This window comes from Atractosteus spatula, chromosome 5 (genome assembly GCF_055471065.1).
Source record: "Atractosteus spatula isolate fAtrSpa1 chromosome 5, fAtrSpa1.hap1, whole genome shotgun sequence".
Taxonomy (NCBI): Eukaryota; Metazoa; Chordata; class Actinopteri; order Semionotiformes; family Lepisosteidae; genus Atractosteus; species Atractosteus spatula.
The window spans coordinates 8,137,067-8,152,814 of NC_142710.1; the positions used below are offsets into that span (position 1 = coordinate 8,137,067).

A 15,748-nucleotide genomic window follows, 5' to 3' on the forward strand; every position below is an offset into this window, starting at 1 on the left:
AAGTTGTGAGTACAGGAAAACGGACAGGACTGAGAGTATATGTGCGCGCATTGGACACTGCACAGGATTGAGAGTATAGGAGAGTATATGTGTGAGTACAGGACACTGGACAGGACTGAGAGTACTGGAGAGTATAGTTTTGTGTATAGGTCACTGGACAGGACTGAGAGTATATTTGTGAGTACAGGACGCCGCACAAGACTAAGAGTATAGGATAGTATAGTTGTAAGTGCAGGACACCGGACAGGACTGAGAGTACTGGAGAGTATATTTGTGAGTATAGGACACTGGACAGGACTGAAAGTACTGGAGAGTATAGTTGTGAGTGCAGAACACCGGACATGACTGAGAGCATAGCTGTGAGTACAGGACACCGGACAGGATTGAGAGAGCAACTGCTCTGTCCCTCTGCTGGCAGATCTGACCCCAGAGGGTGCGAGACGGGGAAACACAGGGGAAGGGGGGAACATGCAAACTCCACACAGACTGAAGCACAAGGCGCAGAACTGAACCCAGCTCCAACAGTCACATCACTCGAGAGGATGGATGTTATATTCTAATGTCTTCATTTATCTTTAAACGTTCTACAATGTCAATGCAATGACTTGCCGTTGAACCAGACTCCTATGATTAAAAGAGAGGTATTTCACCCCAACACAAAGCTAAGAGAAGAATTCTACTCGACACGTCAGCATTGTCATATAGTTGCACACACCCTTGTTTTTGAACGATCATTAAATAGTTTAATTGTATGGCTTGTTAACAATGGCACATTCTTAGCTATTCCATACAGAGGTAAACCACAAAATGTACACTTGTTCAGACTCTCCTTCAACCTGATATCTACACAAACAAAGGCGCAGATCTGATTACATTGGCAGCAAGGTATCGGTGTACAGTATATGTGCATAGAGACAAAGGTCAATTGAACTGAAGTTTTAGGACACAGGACTGGTCTGAGCTGGGTGTGTCTTGGAATCTTGAATGAAACAATATTCCAAGGGTGGAAAGATAAACTAAAATAAAATTAAAATGAAGGGAAAAGGAGACACAGAAGAAAAGAGAAAGAGGAAGGAAAGGGTTAAGGGAAGAGAAAATAAAAGCAGGGAAGGGAGAGGAGTAAAATATTGATAAAATCATTGGGAGGAAAGAGCTGTATATACTGTACATAGTTTTATATTTTTTCTGGTTTGGTTGTATGAGGAGAGAAAATGACTAAGAGTTTGCAGTGTGGGATATTTGGGGGAGCCCATACTGTATGTTGTATATTCTGTTTTTAATTCAGGTTGATAAAATCACTTTTCTTTCATTAACTGAGGGAGGGAGGGGGAGGGACGAGGGATTGATTGATGGAGCGATTTGTTGACGTACATTGATGTGATTGCTTGATGTACCGATCAATCGGAGAAGAATAAAGAAAATGAAAAAAAAACAAAAGAAATAGTGCAAGAGCGATGCAGGTCACAGACTGCCTGGCCTCTCACCGTGAGGAACTGCAGACTGCTGTCATAATTACTGTAGGCCAATAACTGTATTTGTACTCATTAACCGTATTCGTATTTGTAACTTGCATTTGTATTAATTAACTGTATTTGTATTAGTAAATGTATTTGTACAGTATGTGTAACTTGTATCTGTAGTTGTACTCAATCACTGTACATGTAGTCGTAGTCGTATTTGGACAACAGTGTATCAACAGTACAGGGAAACGGAACTGAAACTAAAACAATCAGCAGGATCTGTCAGCGTGATTATGCCCGTCTGGCCGGGACGATCCTCATGGGCTCCTCGTCGTTGTTCCCCGGAGAGAAGAAGGAACACACTTCCCCGGAGAACTTCTCCTGGAAGGTGTAAATGTGGGCTGCGGTCTCGGCGTCGAAGAAGGAGACCTCCATCTTCTCGTAGTCCAGGTACACCCCCAGTGTCCTGGGGATGGGGGTGTTCTCCAGGGGGGTCTCGGAGCCGGTGAGGGCCTGGAGCTTCTTCCCGTCCCACAGGCTGAGGACCCAGAATCCCTCCTCGGGGCTCGGAGCCAGCTGCCCGAGCCGGCGCACGGACGGCCGGGCCACCCCGACCTCCCAGCACCTCTTGTCCCCCACCTCCACTTCCCAGTAGCGGCCCCTCGTCACGTCGCTCATCGCCCCCAGGACGCAGGGGTACTCGTCGAAGCGCTCCGGGTTTTCCGGGAGACGCTCCCTGATCCCGGTCCACCGCACCTCCCTGCCGTCTTCGGAGAGCCCCAGGTAGCAGTTGGCCGTGCTGGGGTCCAGCGTCACCTCCACTGCGGGGTGGGAGAATGAGTACTTTATTCCTAAATCCATTTCTCGGACGCGAACCCAAAAGAGACGTCTCCCCAATTTCACCTCCCGCTTCCTGATTCCATCCCACAGGTTGGCACTTAAGATCAGATAAGATCACTTTATTGGCCATCTACAATTTCTTGCATTAGGAATTTGTCTTTTCGCAGACCCCAGCTTGCTCTCCATGAGACACACAGACAGGGAGAGAAGCTGGGGGTCAGAGCGCAGGGTCAGCCATTTATACTGCACCCCTGGAGCAGCTGGGGTGAAGGGCTTTGCTCAGGGGCCCAACGGAGTACAATTTCCTCTGCCAGCCATGGGATTCGAACTGGCAACCTTCCAGCCACAGTGCCACCGCTCTGCCTCTTGGAGATTTTTAGGATTGTATTTTAATGTCACTGTATTATAGCTACAGCTGACTACTGAATCCTGATCCCTTTTATACACATTTTACAACCAGACCCTAACAGGGCAACATGTTGTTTTCTTCTCATCACTTGTACTGTACGTACATTATACAACCAGACGCTAACAGCGTAACCACTTGTTTTCAGTCGGCTCACACACAGCACCTCTCAGTGGGGAGGAGAGCAGAGTGATGGAGCCAGTTCAGAGATGGGGGTTATTAGGAGGCCATGATGGGTAAAGACCAGGGGGAAATTTGGCCAGGACACCGGGGTGACACCCCTACTCTTTTCGAGAGACGCCCTGGGATTTTTAATCACCACAGAGAGTCAGGACCACGGTTTTACATCTCATCTGAAGGACGGCGCCTGTTTACAGTAGAGTGTCTCCGTCACTATACTGGGGCATTAGGACCCACACAGACCGCAGGGTGAGCGCCTCCTACTGGCCCCACTCACACCTCTTCCAGCAGCAGCCTCAGCTTTCCCAGGAGTCTCCCATCCAGGTACTGACCAGGCTCACACTGCTGAGCTCCAGTGGGCTGCCAGTGCTGAGCTAGAGGGTGATATAGCCGTTTATATGTATTATTTTATTTTGTTGTGCTGTCTGTTGTGGATCCACAATGTTGTTCTGTGTTGGTCTATTCCACCATCTAGTGTCAGGTTACAGAGCATGTTAACCCACCCCTTAAAATGGAGGTTCACCTGTCCATCAAGAGGAGTTATAGTATCTAACCTGGTCTAGATGGTGTGGTAGTGGTTTTGTTACGGCCTGCCATTTCTCTGTTTGGTTTCTCCTTATTAAATCTGCATTTATTTTGTCTCTTTTTCGGATGGTCTGGTTACAGCGGTTTGTTTTTTTTTTCCCACTGGGCTGACTGCTCCTGCTGAGGAGCTAGTCACACGGCTCCTCAGCACGCATGCTGGGAAAAGTGGCTCAGCAGGGAGACTTGTTCAGGGCAAAGGGCGGAGCGAATCTTTAACGGCCGCAGGTGCTCGGGAGCTTGGATAGATCGCACCCGAGGCCAGGGACATACCTTCCATGCGCTTTCTCCACTCCCACTCTGGCAGAAACAAAAAGAGAAACGTGTTTAAATCCGAGAGGTTAAAGAGGACCCGTTAGTCACACTTGTCCCTGAACCTTGGTGCTCTTGAAGTGAAAGGAAGTGGAACAGGCAGATGACTGCGGCACAATTACTGTACTTTGGCCTGTGGGAAAAGCACTGTAAGCTTTTGCTGGTCGCGGTTAAAAACAAGGATTAAACAAACTTCTCTCAAAGCTCCTAACAGACCCAGGATACTTTTTCACTTCGCACTGTGAACACAGACTTGTCCTAGCAAGTGGTAGCAGGAAAGAGGTTGCCTTTACTTCCCAGTGAAAACAAACTCCAATGTTAAAATTGAAGACTATAGTAAAACTTAACACAAAGATCATAATGAGATTACAAGTGGTACACAGGTTTTCAGCATCTTACCTTTTAAATTGGGTGCTGCCGAGTTGTGAAACTCTGCTGAAAATCAAATCAGAAGAAGAAGCTGCATCATTCAAAACCTTTTTGAATTTTGTGCTGAAAATTAAAGCCAGAACTATAAAGCAAGACACAACTTCTCTTTTTCCATGAATTAAAAGAATGATTTTTGAGTTACGATCATCCCCGGTTTTGATGGTTTTCACCCTTGAGTCTGAAACAAACCACACATCATTGATACTGTCATAACCTTATAGTACATCTGTCCAAACAAAGCTTTTTATTTAAATTAATGTCTTTTTTTAATGAACTGCAAAGCCCCTAAGGCAATGTGTCAGTTCCAACATTGCACTTTTCCTATCAAACATTTCACCCAGATGAAGAACAGTGGTTCCTGGATTTATATAGTGCCATTCAAGATCATAATTAAGGCATTACCAACAACACCAAAAACAATAATATCAGTAATAATCCATTTTATAAACACGTCATCCAATTCAGGGAGCTGGAGCCTGTCCTGACAAGCAGTGGGTGCAAGGCAGGGTACACCCTGGACAGGACACCAGTCCATCACAGGACACACACAGACACACACCCTGGACAGGACAGCAGCCCATCACAGGACACACACACACACACACCCTGGACAGGACACCAGTCCATCACAGGGCACACACACACACACTCACACACCCTGGACAGGACACCAATCCATCACAGGGCACGCAGACACACAGACAAACACACACCCTGGACAGGACACCAGTCCCATCACAGGACACACACAGACACACACCCTGGACAGGACACCAGTCCATCACAGGATACACACAGACACACAGACACACACACGCACACACACACACACACACACACACACACACCCTGGACAGGACACCAGTCCCATCACAGGACACATACAGATACACACATTCAGCAGTTCTAACCTCTATGCTACCGTACAGCCCCACATTTAACACAAAGCATACTATTTTTATTTTCTGTATTGTTTTGAATTCCTGATGCATATCTATCCAGGAAAGACAGTCGCTTCCCCAAACAACACGCTTCTATTAAATGAACTGAAGGACTTCATGGTGTGTTTGGCTTCAACGTGCTTGTCTTTAGGGACCACAGCTGGGCTGTGTGGACAAGGCAGTGTGAATCTCCAAATAAAACATGCCACAGGCGGGACGCATTGGTGTTGGGAGTGGGATTTATGGAAAGGTGCTTGGGCCTCAATGAGGTGTGAGTTAGCGTTTCTCTGTTTGACTCTTCCCAGTGAATTTTCAGAAAACAAACAGCAAAAACTGAAGACTATAATAAAACTTAAAACAAAGATTACAATAACATTCCAAGTGGTCCACAAGGTTTCAGCATCTTACCTTTTGGATCGCGTGCTGCTGAGTTGTGAAACACCACTGAAAATCAAATCGGAAGAAGAAACTGCATCATTCAGAACCTTTTTGAATTTTGTGATGAAAATCGTAGCCATAATTATAAAGCAAGTCACAACTGCTCTTTTTTCATGAATTAAAAGGAATGATTTCCGACTTACGATCATCGCGAGTTTCCTTGCTTTTCTTCCTTATTGAGTCTGAAACAAACCACGCATCATTGATACAGTATTAACCTTATAGTACATCTGTCCAAACAAAGTTTTTTATTTAAATTAATGTCATGAACTGCAAAGCCCCTTAGGCAATGTGTCAGTTCCAACATTGCACTTTTCCTATCGATCCATTAACTCAAAAATAATAATATCAGTAATAATCCATTTTATAAACACGTCGTCCAATTCAGGGAGCTGGAGCCTGTCCTGACAAGCAGTGGGTGCAAGGCAGGGTACACCCTGGACAGGACACCAGTCCATCACAGGACACACACAGACACACACCCTGGACAGGACACTAGTCCATCACAGGACACACGCACACTCACACACCCTGGACAGGACACCAGTCCATCACAGGGCACGCACAGACACACACACACCCTGGACAGGACACCAGTCCATCACAGGACACACACAGACACACACCCTGGAGAGGACACTAGTCCATCACAGGACACACACACAGACACAGACCTGGAGAGGACACTAGTCCATCACAGGACACACACACAGACACACCCCTGGACAGGACACTAGACCATCACAGGGCACACACACAGACACACACACCCTGGACAGGACACTAGTCCATCACAGGACACACACACAGACACACACACACACCCTGGACAGGACACCAGTCCATCACAGGATTGACAGACACAAACACACCCTGGACAGGACACCAGTCCATCACAGGACACACACACAGACACACACACCCTGGACAGGACACCAGTCCATCACAGGACACACACACACACCCTGGATAGGGCACAGTCCATCACAGGGCACACACACACAGACACACATACCCTGGACAGAAAACTAGTCTATCACAGGACACAAATAGACACACACCCTGTACAGGACAGCAGTCCATCACAGGACACACACACAGACACACACACCCTGGAGAGGACAGCAGTCCATCACAGGACACACACACAGACACACACACCCTGGAGAGGACAGCAGTCCATCACAGGACACACACACAGACACACACCCTGGACAGGACACCAGTCCATCACAGGACACACACAGACACACACCCTGGACAGGACAGCAGTCCATCACAGGACACACACAGACACACACCCTGGACAGGACACCAGTCCATCACAGGACACACACACAGACACACACACCCTGGAGAGGACAGCAGTCCATCACAGGACACACACACAGACACACACCCTGGACAGGACACCAGTCCATCACAGGACACACACAGACACACACCCTGGACAAGACACCAGTCCATCACAGGACACACACAGACACACACCCTGGACAGGACAGCAGTCCATCACAGGACACACACAGACACACACCCTGGACAGGACACCAGTCCATCACAGGACACACACACAGACACACACACCCTGGAGAGGACAGCAGTCCATCACAGGACACACACACAGACACACACCCTGGACAGGACACCAGTCCATCACAGGACACACACAGACACACACCCTGGACAGGACACCAGTCCATCACAGGACACACACAGACACACACCCTGGACAGGACACCAGTCCATCACAGGGCGCACGCGCACGCGCGCGCGCGCGCACGCACACACACACACACACACACACACACACACACACACACACACACACACACACAACACACACCCTGGAGAGGACACCAGTCCATCACAGGACACACTCTGACACACAGACACGTACACTGGGCCAGCCCTAGCTTTGTGGAGGCCCTAAGCAAAATTACGATTGGCACATACACTACAGTATATCATTAGCTCCCACCCCAAACTTATTTCTATTTCTTATTCCCACCCCAAACTATTTAGAACGATTCAAAATAAAATAAATTATATCACTGCTGGCTGCTGGCTCTTTAAAGTCATGTGTGATAAATGTACAGTATATGCTGTACTTATTAAAACACTAAGAATTTCTAAGAATAGATTCTTAAGCACTAAGATGAAAATTACGATTCCTTGATCTTTTCTTACGTATAGATTAAGAGAGAATAAGATAAAGAACCGATTGAGAAAACTAGAACACCCTGATGATAAAAGGAGAAGCCGCATGGAGACACATCACACATTTTCTTATAGTATTCCGTGTTTCCAGCTGGAGGAAAAAGATCGGGAGTCCGGCAGTACTTTGTACACAGTGTGCAAACCGGAAAAAAAGCTCTTGTGAAACATTACTGAAGATGACGAGAACGTAGCGATATTCAAAATGGGGAAAAAATGACAACAAATCTCAAGAACCATAAGAATGAACAGGACCCAGAGCACAGCGATGATAAGACATCCTTTCCTTCCATGGTAGCCAGTCAACAAATTTAATAGAAAACTAAACAAGAGTGATTCGTACTTTACCGTTGGTGTATTAGGAAATTACTCATTTTGTGTCTCTTTCAAAATGTGAGAGTTGCTCATGCGGGCTGTGTGAGCTGCGTTTCAGAAATAAACAGGGATTTCTTTTGTTCATATACTGTAAAATGCTCTTTGCATGACAGTCCACTGCAGGTAACAAGTCACCAGAAAAGAATGTTCTTTGATTGCATGGAGTTGTATTGTGTAGAGGGGTGTATCTCACCGAAATATTACGATCTTAGAGCCAACAGCACGTGAGGGCATTCCTGTCTGTTTATTCAGAGGAATGTGTGTGGAGTGAAAGAGCTGTGACACACCTGAAGCTCAGGTCTGTCACTGTGTTAGCGTAATGCTGGCACAACGTCATGAACACTTAAGACTACTCTTACACCATGGTAGCTTTTCAACTGAAGCAGCCTGGTGTCAGGAGGGAGAGTTGTCAATAATGTAGCGCCCCCATCAGGCGGTGATGGGGCACTGAGCGGACAAGCAAAGGGGCTGGTGACGTCAGCCTCAGGAGTGCATGATGGGATAGATGGGACCTGTCTGGCACAGTGGGGAGATATCAGGGACCTTAACTCCTGGGACTTGGGGGGAAGGACAGGGGTTTAATTGTATGTACATGTAGTGCTAGTATATGGGTGTGACTGTTCCATATTTCCCTTTGAAACATTGATAAAAGTCGTTTATTTAAAAACCAAAGTGCTTTAAAACTCCTTGAACAAAAGTAGGGAATTACTAACAGTGCCAAGACAGATTTTCTTGTTAGGAAATACTCGTACAATGTTCCAGTAGAAGATTATTTATTATTTACCCTTTATTGCATAGTTTTTTCTTGTATCTAATATTTGACCTCTCTATGGATCAATATACTTTAGATTGTGCAACAAAGACATATGCTTTTTGATAGACTGTTACCAGATGTGTGAAACATTTTCTTAGAGTAATAGTTCAGGTTCCTAATCTATTTTGTGCACTTGTTCCCTGCTTAACACTGTAAGTAAAAAGGGTGCCACACAGTTATATCCAATGCCATTAGAACAATTGCAAATTATCTTGTAAATTTAAAAAAAAGGACTAAATTTAATTTCCTTAATACCCCACTAAAAAGAAATAAACTTAAGAATGTATTTTAGACAAAAAATGAATAAACCAAAACCTTTCTACATTTTATTATGAAAATAAATTAAACTGCACAACTAAAATGTGACTAAAACAAATGTTTTTATAGGTCGAATAAGAGTAATTCTAGTCAAAGTGTAGTCAACAAGAGTAAATTAAAAGTGGATGACTAGAAAGTGACTCTGATGTAATAATAGACATTTTAGTCAACTCGACTAAGACTGACTGAATCCAACACTGCTGGCAAAATTAACAATGGACTGGGGTCGGAACCGAAGGAAACCGCTGCAAACACAGGGAGAACATACAAACCCCCACGAATCGCACCCAGAGCCTCAGAGCTCATAATAATACTAATCCTTATTTTATAGGATTACAAAGCCCTACAGCGGCTGGTGAAAAGTGCCCAGTCCATCACTGGGGTTGCTCTCCCATCCATCCAGGACGTTGATGACAGAGGGTGCTTGAGGAAAGCTCTGAGCATCATCAAAGACCCCACACACACCAGCTACAGACTGTACGACCTTCTTCCATCTGGAAAACGGTACTGGAGCATCTGGGCCCGGACTACCAGACTCAGAGACAGTTTTTACCCCTGCACTATCAAACTATTAAAGTATTATTCCCAGCCTCTCTCACCTATGATCTGAACCTCACAGTGCCTTCTCTCTTACCAAAAACTCAAACACACATTGAAATCAACCTCTACCTCACATGTCAAGAAGCTCACTCCCCATCATTTTCTATCCTTTATTTCATTCTGTTGATGTATGATTTTGCACATCTGATGTTGTTTTGCACATTACCTGTTACCTGTTACCTGTTGTTGTTTTGCACACTGCCTGTTGTCTCTGTCTTTTCTTATACAATTGTATTGTTATTGTTGTTTTTTTGTACTGCTTACCATCTGAGAGCCAGCTAAATAGCATTTCGTTATACCATAAACTGTAGCGGTATATGAGTATAATGACAAGAAACTTGAATATGACCTTGATATAGCACCTTGTACACCTTTACAGACCTCCCGGTGATGAACACACAGCACACAAAGAGGCATATTCGTGTATGTGTTTCTGCACAATGATCTTGTACTGTTTACACTTCAGGTCCGAACGAGCTTACCCCTGCCCCTGAGGAAATACCAGACTCCCACGCCGATGGCCCCGAGGAGCAGCAGGCAGACGACAATCATCGCGATGGCGACACCGCGCCATGTCTCCCCTGCGCGAAACGGGGAGTCGAGTTTAACAAGACCGAGGCGTGTGGGGAGACGGGATCTGTTCGGAACAGCACTGCAGCAATGTCCAGCACCGCCGACTACATTATTACGATATTGGTTATGGGAGAATAAAGATCCTTTTTTCCCCAGAGAAATAACTTTTGTCAGACCAAAAGCAGAGCTTAAGGCTTTGGAGTCAACTTCAATGGTTTTGAAATATATCTCTCTACACACATATATATATATGAATATAAAACACAGGAATTAAAGACACAACAAAACACATTTGATTTTAGTGCTCATTTGTTTGGTTTTGAATGTCTCAATGTATATGAAAACAGTCTTGATCGTTGATGGTTAGTTTTACTTTTTATTCCAAAGTACAGAATCCAAAATCCAAACCATGAAGGCTCACCTTCAGGTCCGAGATTTTCCATGGTTATATTGGTTTTAAGCCAGGAATCCTCAGGGTTGCTTGTCGACGCAGTCCTCACTGTAGCAATGCAGGCAAATACCATCAGTACACCAGAGAAATACTTGCAGTAATAATTTCACACACAGCACACTGTTGTCAATCATTGACGTCCCTCAAAATCACTGCCAATATCATTAACTATAATTAGATATGTTAAAGACTGTTCTGTTTTCACAATGGCATCCCAACCAGGGTGCATCCTGCCTTGTGGTCACTGTCTGTCAGGCTAGGATCCAGATCACCATGATATAGTGCCCCAGTATAGTGACGGGGACACTCAATTTAATTTCTGTAAAAAATGGCGCTGTCCTTCAGATGAGTTGGAAAACCGAGGTGCTGACTCTCTGTAGTCATTAAAGAACCCAGGCCGTTTCTCGAAAAGAGTAAGGGTGTCACCCTGGTGTCCTGGCCAAATTTCCCCCTGGTCTTTACCCATCATGGCCTCCTAATAACCCCCCTCTCTGAACTGGCTTCATCACTCTGCTCTCCTCCCCACTGAGAGCTGCTGTGTGTGAGCAGACTGGAGCTTCACCCAGGTGGGGGGACACACTGGTGGGGGAGGAGGGGATCCCCCTGACCTGTAAAGAGCTCTGAGTGGAGTGTCCAGAAAAGAGCAGTGTCAGTGTTAGGGATTAATTATTATCATCACCTGTTAAGACACCTTAAAACTGAACAATGTGACTGGGTGCAAAGGGATAATATTTATGCTGCAGAAGTAATTAGAAATACCTAGCCTCCAGTCCAGCCCCTTTTAACAGTCTAGTGTCCCCGTCACTATACCGGGGCATTAGGACCCACACAGACCGGAGGGTGAGTGCCCCCTGCTGGCCCCACTCACACCTCTTCCAGCAGCAGCCTCAGCTTTCCCAGGGGTCTCCCATCCAGGTACTGACCAGGCTCACACTGCTGAGCTCCAGTGGGCTTTCAGCTGGGAGCTGCAGGGGGACACAGCTGGTGGTAAAGAAGAGTTTCCTGTTGCCCGTGCTCAGTGAACTCCCTGCTCTGTTTCCCACTGGGGCTCGTTTCTCTCCTGAGTGGGAGACAGTCCCCTGGGGTACTCTCACCCCTACAGCTTACAAGCTCTTTACAGCTTCACAAGGGCAGCCCAACAGACCTCCCCAGAGTAAAACCTTGGACACGCATTTAAAATGAGTTACAAGAGGCACTTCTTTACACCAAGGGTGGTGGGAGTGTGGAACAAGCTGCCCAGCCAGGTTGTTGAAGCCGATACCCTGACATCTGTCAAGACACACCCGAGTAAGATCCACCAGTCAGGACAGGAGGTGTTTCTTTGCACAGAGAGTGGTGGGAGTGGGGAACAAGATGTGTTGTTGAAGCCGATACCCTGACTTCTGTCAAGACACAGCTGAATGAGGCGCTCTTTTCTTTACACAGAGGGGGGTGGGAGTGTGGAACAAGCTGCCCAGCCTTGTTGTTGAAGCCGATACCCTGACTTCTGTCAGTGTTGAGCTGTAGGGTGATGTAGCTGCTGCTGCTAGAAATGACTCTATAATCTCTGACATGAGACTGAGGATCTGTGACAGCTCATTTGCACGTCAAATGAGAAGAAAACCTCATCAAAGGGACTGCAGCATTTTCAAAGACAAATTCACAATACAGAGGAAGTTATAAAAAAAAGGCTTTGCCATTTCTGTAACTGATCAACCCATTTCCAGGAAGAAAGAAGATTAAATGAATTAGGCACTTAACAGTGCACACATTCTTTGAAATCTCCCATGCTTGGCATAAACAGTGTATAGTTTGCCATCAAGAATGGAAAACAACTTCAGCACAGAACTTGGGGGGTTGCCAAAACTTTCTATGGCACTGTTCCTCGAACTTCAAGGGCAGCAGGCCATACAAACGGAGGCAATTTCAGTTTGATACTGTATGTACAATACCACCACAGCTCTGTCAGCAGCGCCAGCTAATCTCGCTCCTCTTAACAAAACAGATGTCATCCTAACTCTAGCTCACGTGCAAGCACTCTACAACAGCAAAGTGACACCGGCGGTTTGTTCCAAAACTGTGTCGGAATGCAGAAGAGCCAGCGATGACTTTTTTTTTTACTGATCAACTTTCCCAGAAGCCAACCAGCCCACCAGGAGGTCTTGGGACTGTGGGAGGAAACACCCACAGGTACATGTGTCTCCCCAATATATAACACCGATATACAAAATCTATAATATAGCTACTGTATATTAGGGTGCCCAGACGTCCTCTTTTTGAGACGTAAAATATTGGTCCGACTGGGGTTGATAAGATTCCGAAAATTGTCCGGGATGTTGTTTTGCTCGTCACTCGGACTGTGTAAACAAACAGAGGCCTACAGATTTTTCCATGCGTTACTGGTAGATGTTTTGAACTGACACGCAGCATAGCTTGAAAAGGGTGTGTGTGTGTGTGTGTGTGTGTGGCTGGGTTTTAAAAAAATGTATTTAAGAGAACAAGACAAAACCATTGTACATATAAACCACCATTATTCAGCCTTACTTTTACAGTACACTTTCGACTATACATCACAGGCGAAAACTGTCTGTTCCTGCTTGGTCCCCTAGTATGTTGTGGCTGTTTTTATGGGCCGTGAGAAATAACAATGTTTGACTTGTGTCACTACCTTTCAAAGTGTTTCGTTAAAATCGATCATTATCGCAACCGATGAGGACTTCTCCTAAGGTACGATGTCTTCGTTTTTTTCCTCAGATGTTCAGACTTTTGTTGCGTTTAAATGGGAAAAAAACTTTAAGTTTAAAATAGGGCTGTATTTGTGTTTTTTCCCTTGTTTGCCATTATAGAAGAGAAATAGCAACCCTGCAACTGTTTAAACGTTTACTAAGAAGTTTAATTAAAACTAGAGAGTTGAAATTCCGCTTTTTTGAAAACCAAACTATGGTCACCCTACTGTTTCTACTGTACATGATGTCAGCTCAATTCAAAATACTTTATTCATCCCCAAGGGGGCAATTTAAGACTACATATAACACATATAATTTAAATCTACATATACTATAAATATACAGTGTGTTTACGTGTACTGTAATACAAATATAATTTTCAATTGTCAGCTCTGGTCAATGATCCCCAACCAACCTGACAGAAAAATTAAACTTAAGTTAAACCTACAAGAGGAAACCTACTTGAGCCTCACGTCGTGTGGTCTTGAAGCACAGAGCTCACCACCCCGGGCATGAGCTCTTCACCCCACTGCCCTCAGGCAAGAGATATAAGAGCATACGGACACTGACCACCAGATTCTTCAATAGCTTCTACCCACAAGCAGCGCGACTGGCGAACACATTTAGCCCTGCCCCTCGGACCACACCTATACCATCTACAGTACCTCATTATGATTTCTTATTTATTGCACATCGCCAGTCATTGTTTACACGTCTGCATTGTTTACATTCAAACTGTTTACTTGTTTACTTGTACATTGTCTACTGTTTGTTTGTATATTGTCTTGATGCACTGTCTGCACTTTGTGTTTTTACACTTGTTTCAACAATCGAGAGACTTTCTGTCAGTAAGAATTCCATTGTACCAGTACATGTACTGGTTACATATGGCAATAAAGTTCAAGTTCAAGTTCAAGTTCAAGCTGAGCGGCGTCTTTAATCGAGCGGCCGTGGTACTAACGCAGGAGGAGAAAGGGCTTTAAGCCCGGTATTTACCCCAAGCAGGTGTGGGACTGCATCAATCGAGTGTCAAAACACAAGTTAAACCACTTATTCTCTTATCTTGTGGCCTGACTCTTGACGCCAAAACACCGGAATTCGACTTTGGCATTGCTCACCACTGCTGACCTGGAGATCAACCATGTCGAACTTTAGTCGCGTACTTCCGTGTCGACGAACGGTTTTGAGCGCCCCTTTTCTCGGGCCCTGGGGGGGATGATTCGCGGAACCGTCCCTGGCGAAGCCCGAAAAATATCCCACCGGCATTCGGGCTCACGGCGAGCAGTCCCCCGGTTCTGACGGGCTGGTCTCCCCCGTCCGCCCTCTGCTGCGCCGCCCGTCACCTTGGGGAGAGCGCTATCTCTAAGGGAAGGGGACTTTCTTCTGGGTGTGCGCCTGCGGGGAAGTTAATTATTAACCGGGACGAAATGCCTTTTCGCTTTAGTGAACTCCGGGAACATTTTCAAATGCTTAAAAAAAACGACAGCTCTGATGTCGGGGCGCAACGCCAGTCCGGCACCGAGCGACGCGGGGTCAGAGATGTGTCTGGGGGCGATCTTGCTCCAAAACCGCTTCGTGTAATGAGTGCCGTTGACTGCGCGGTACCGATTTCGCCGAGCGACGCCTCTGGCTGTCTGCTGGAGCGCTACTCACTGTCAGTCCCGTGACTTAAAAACAAAACCGTGTACTGGGACTAGTGAAGGAGATTTAAACCGAGAAGTGACGCTGCAGTGTAGCTGAACGGACCGCCACACCGCAGAACCCGCAGGGAAACGCTGAGTCACCGAGAGGCGGCCAACAGGGAAGTTAGTTAGGAGCGGCGCAGTTGAGACATGTCCATACAGCGCAGTTGAATCAGTTTATTAACAGTGGGAGAGGGTTGGTCTACGTCTACGACGCGGAGGTAAAAATCCGAGCTAACTCGACGGGCGCTTTGCAAACTTCGCAAAAGGCCCGACGGCGACACGATCGATTTGAACTCCTCACGTTAGCCTGAAAAATAGAAGCCTCTCAAAATAAAAATTGGACACACGCGCAGATGTATGTACGGTGTGGTTGCATTTCATACAATAAAAGGACCCAGGTCCTCCTGCAGCGGCAGCGCTCG

The 15,748-nt window shown here is 45.9% G+C and overlaps 1 protein-coding gene across 4 annotated transcripts; it reads right to left on the reverse strand.

The window, feature by feature from the left end:
- Window positions 1-720: 720 nt before the first annotated feature.
- Window positions 721-14,989, reverse strand: LOC148833950 (butyrophilin subfamily 1 member A1-like). 4 transcript variants are annotated; one of them, XM_088916158.1, is made up of 8 exons: window positions 14,760-14,989; window positions 10,907-10,984; window positions 10,395-10,493; window positions 5,732-5,770; window positions 5,559-5,594; window positions 4,180-4,212; window positions 3,742-3,768; window positions 721-2,281 (listed from the first exon to the last, which is right to left on the reverse strand). In XM_088916158.1, exons 1-8 carry the CDS (start codon window positions 14,905-14,907, stop codon window positions 1,752-1,754), a joined length of 990 nt encoding a protein of 329 aa, XP_088772284.1. In that variant the 5' UTR covers window positions 14,908-14,989; the 3' UTR covers window positions 721-1,751. The 4 variants fall into 4 exon arrangements, with proteins under 4 accessions (XP_088772284.1, XP_088772283.1, XP_088772287.1 ...); XM_088916157.1 differs by having other exon boundaries at window positions 4,180-4,215; XM_088916161.1 differs by lacking the exon at window positions 5,732-5,770.
- Window positions 14,990-15,748: the final 759 nt, after the last annotated feature.

What these genes read in the sequence shown, in the direction of transcription:
- LOC148833950 (XM_088916157.1), bottom strand. Translation starts at nt 14,907, where the DNA reads ATGCCGGTGGGATATTTTTCGGGCTTCGCCAGGGACGGTTCCGCGAAT. An exon ending in GGAAAATCTCGGACCTGAAG is followed by an intron (nt 10,494 to 10,906) that starts GTGAGCCTTCAT and finishes CGTTTCGCGCAG; the next exon opens with GGGAGACATGGCGCGGTGTC. An exon ending in GTATTTCCTCAGGGGCAGGG is followed by an intron (nt 5,771 to 10,394) that starts GTAAGCTCGTTC and finishes GGTTTGTTTCAG; the next exon opens with ACTCAATAAGGAAGAAAAGC.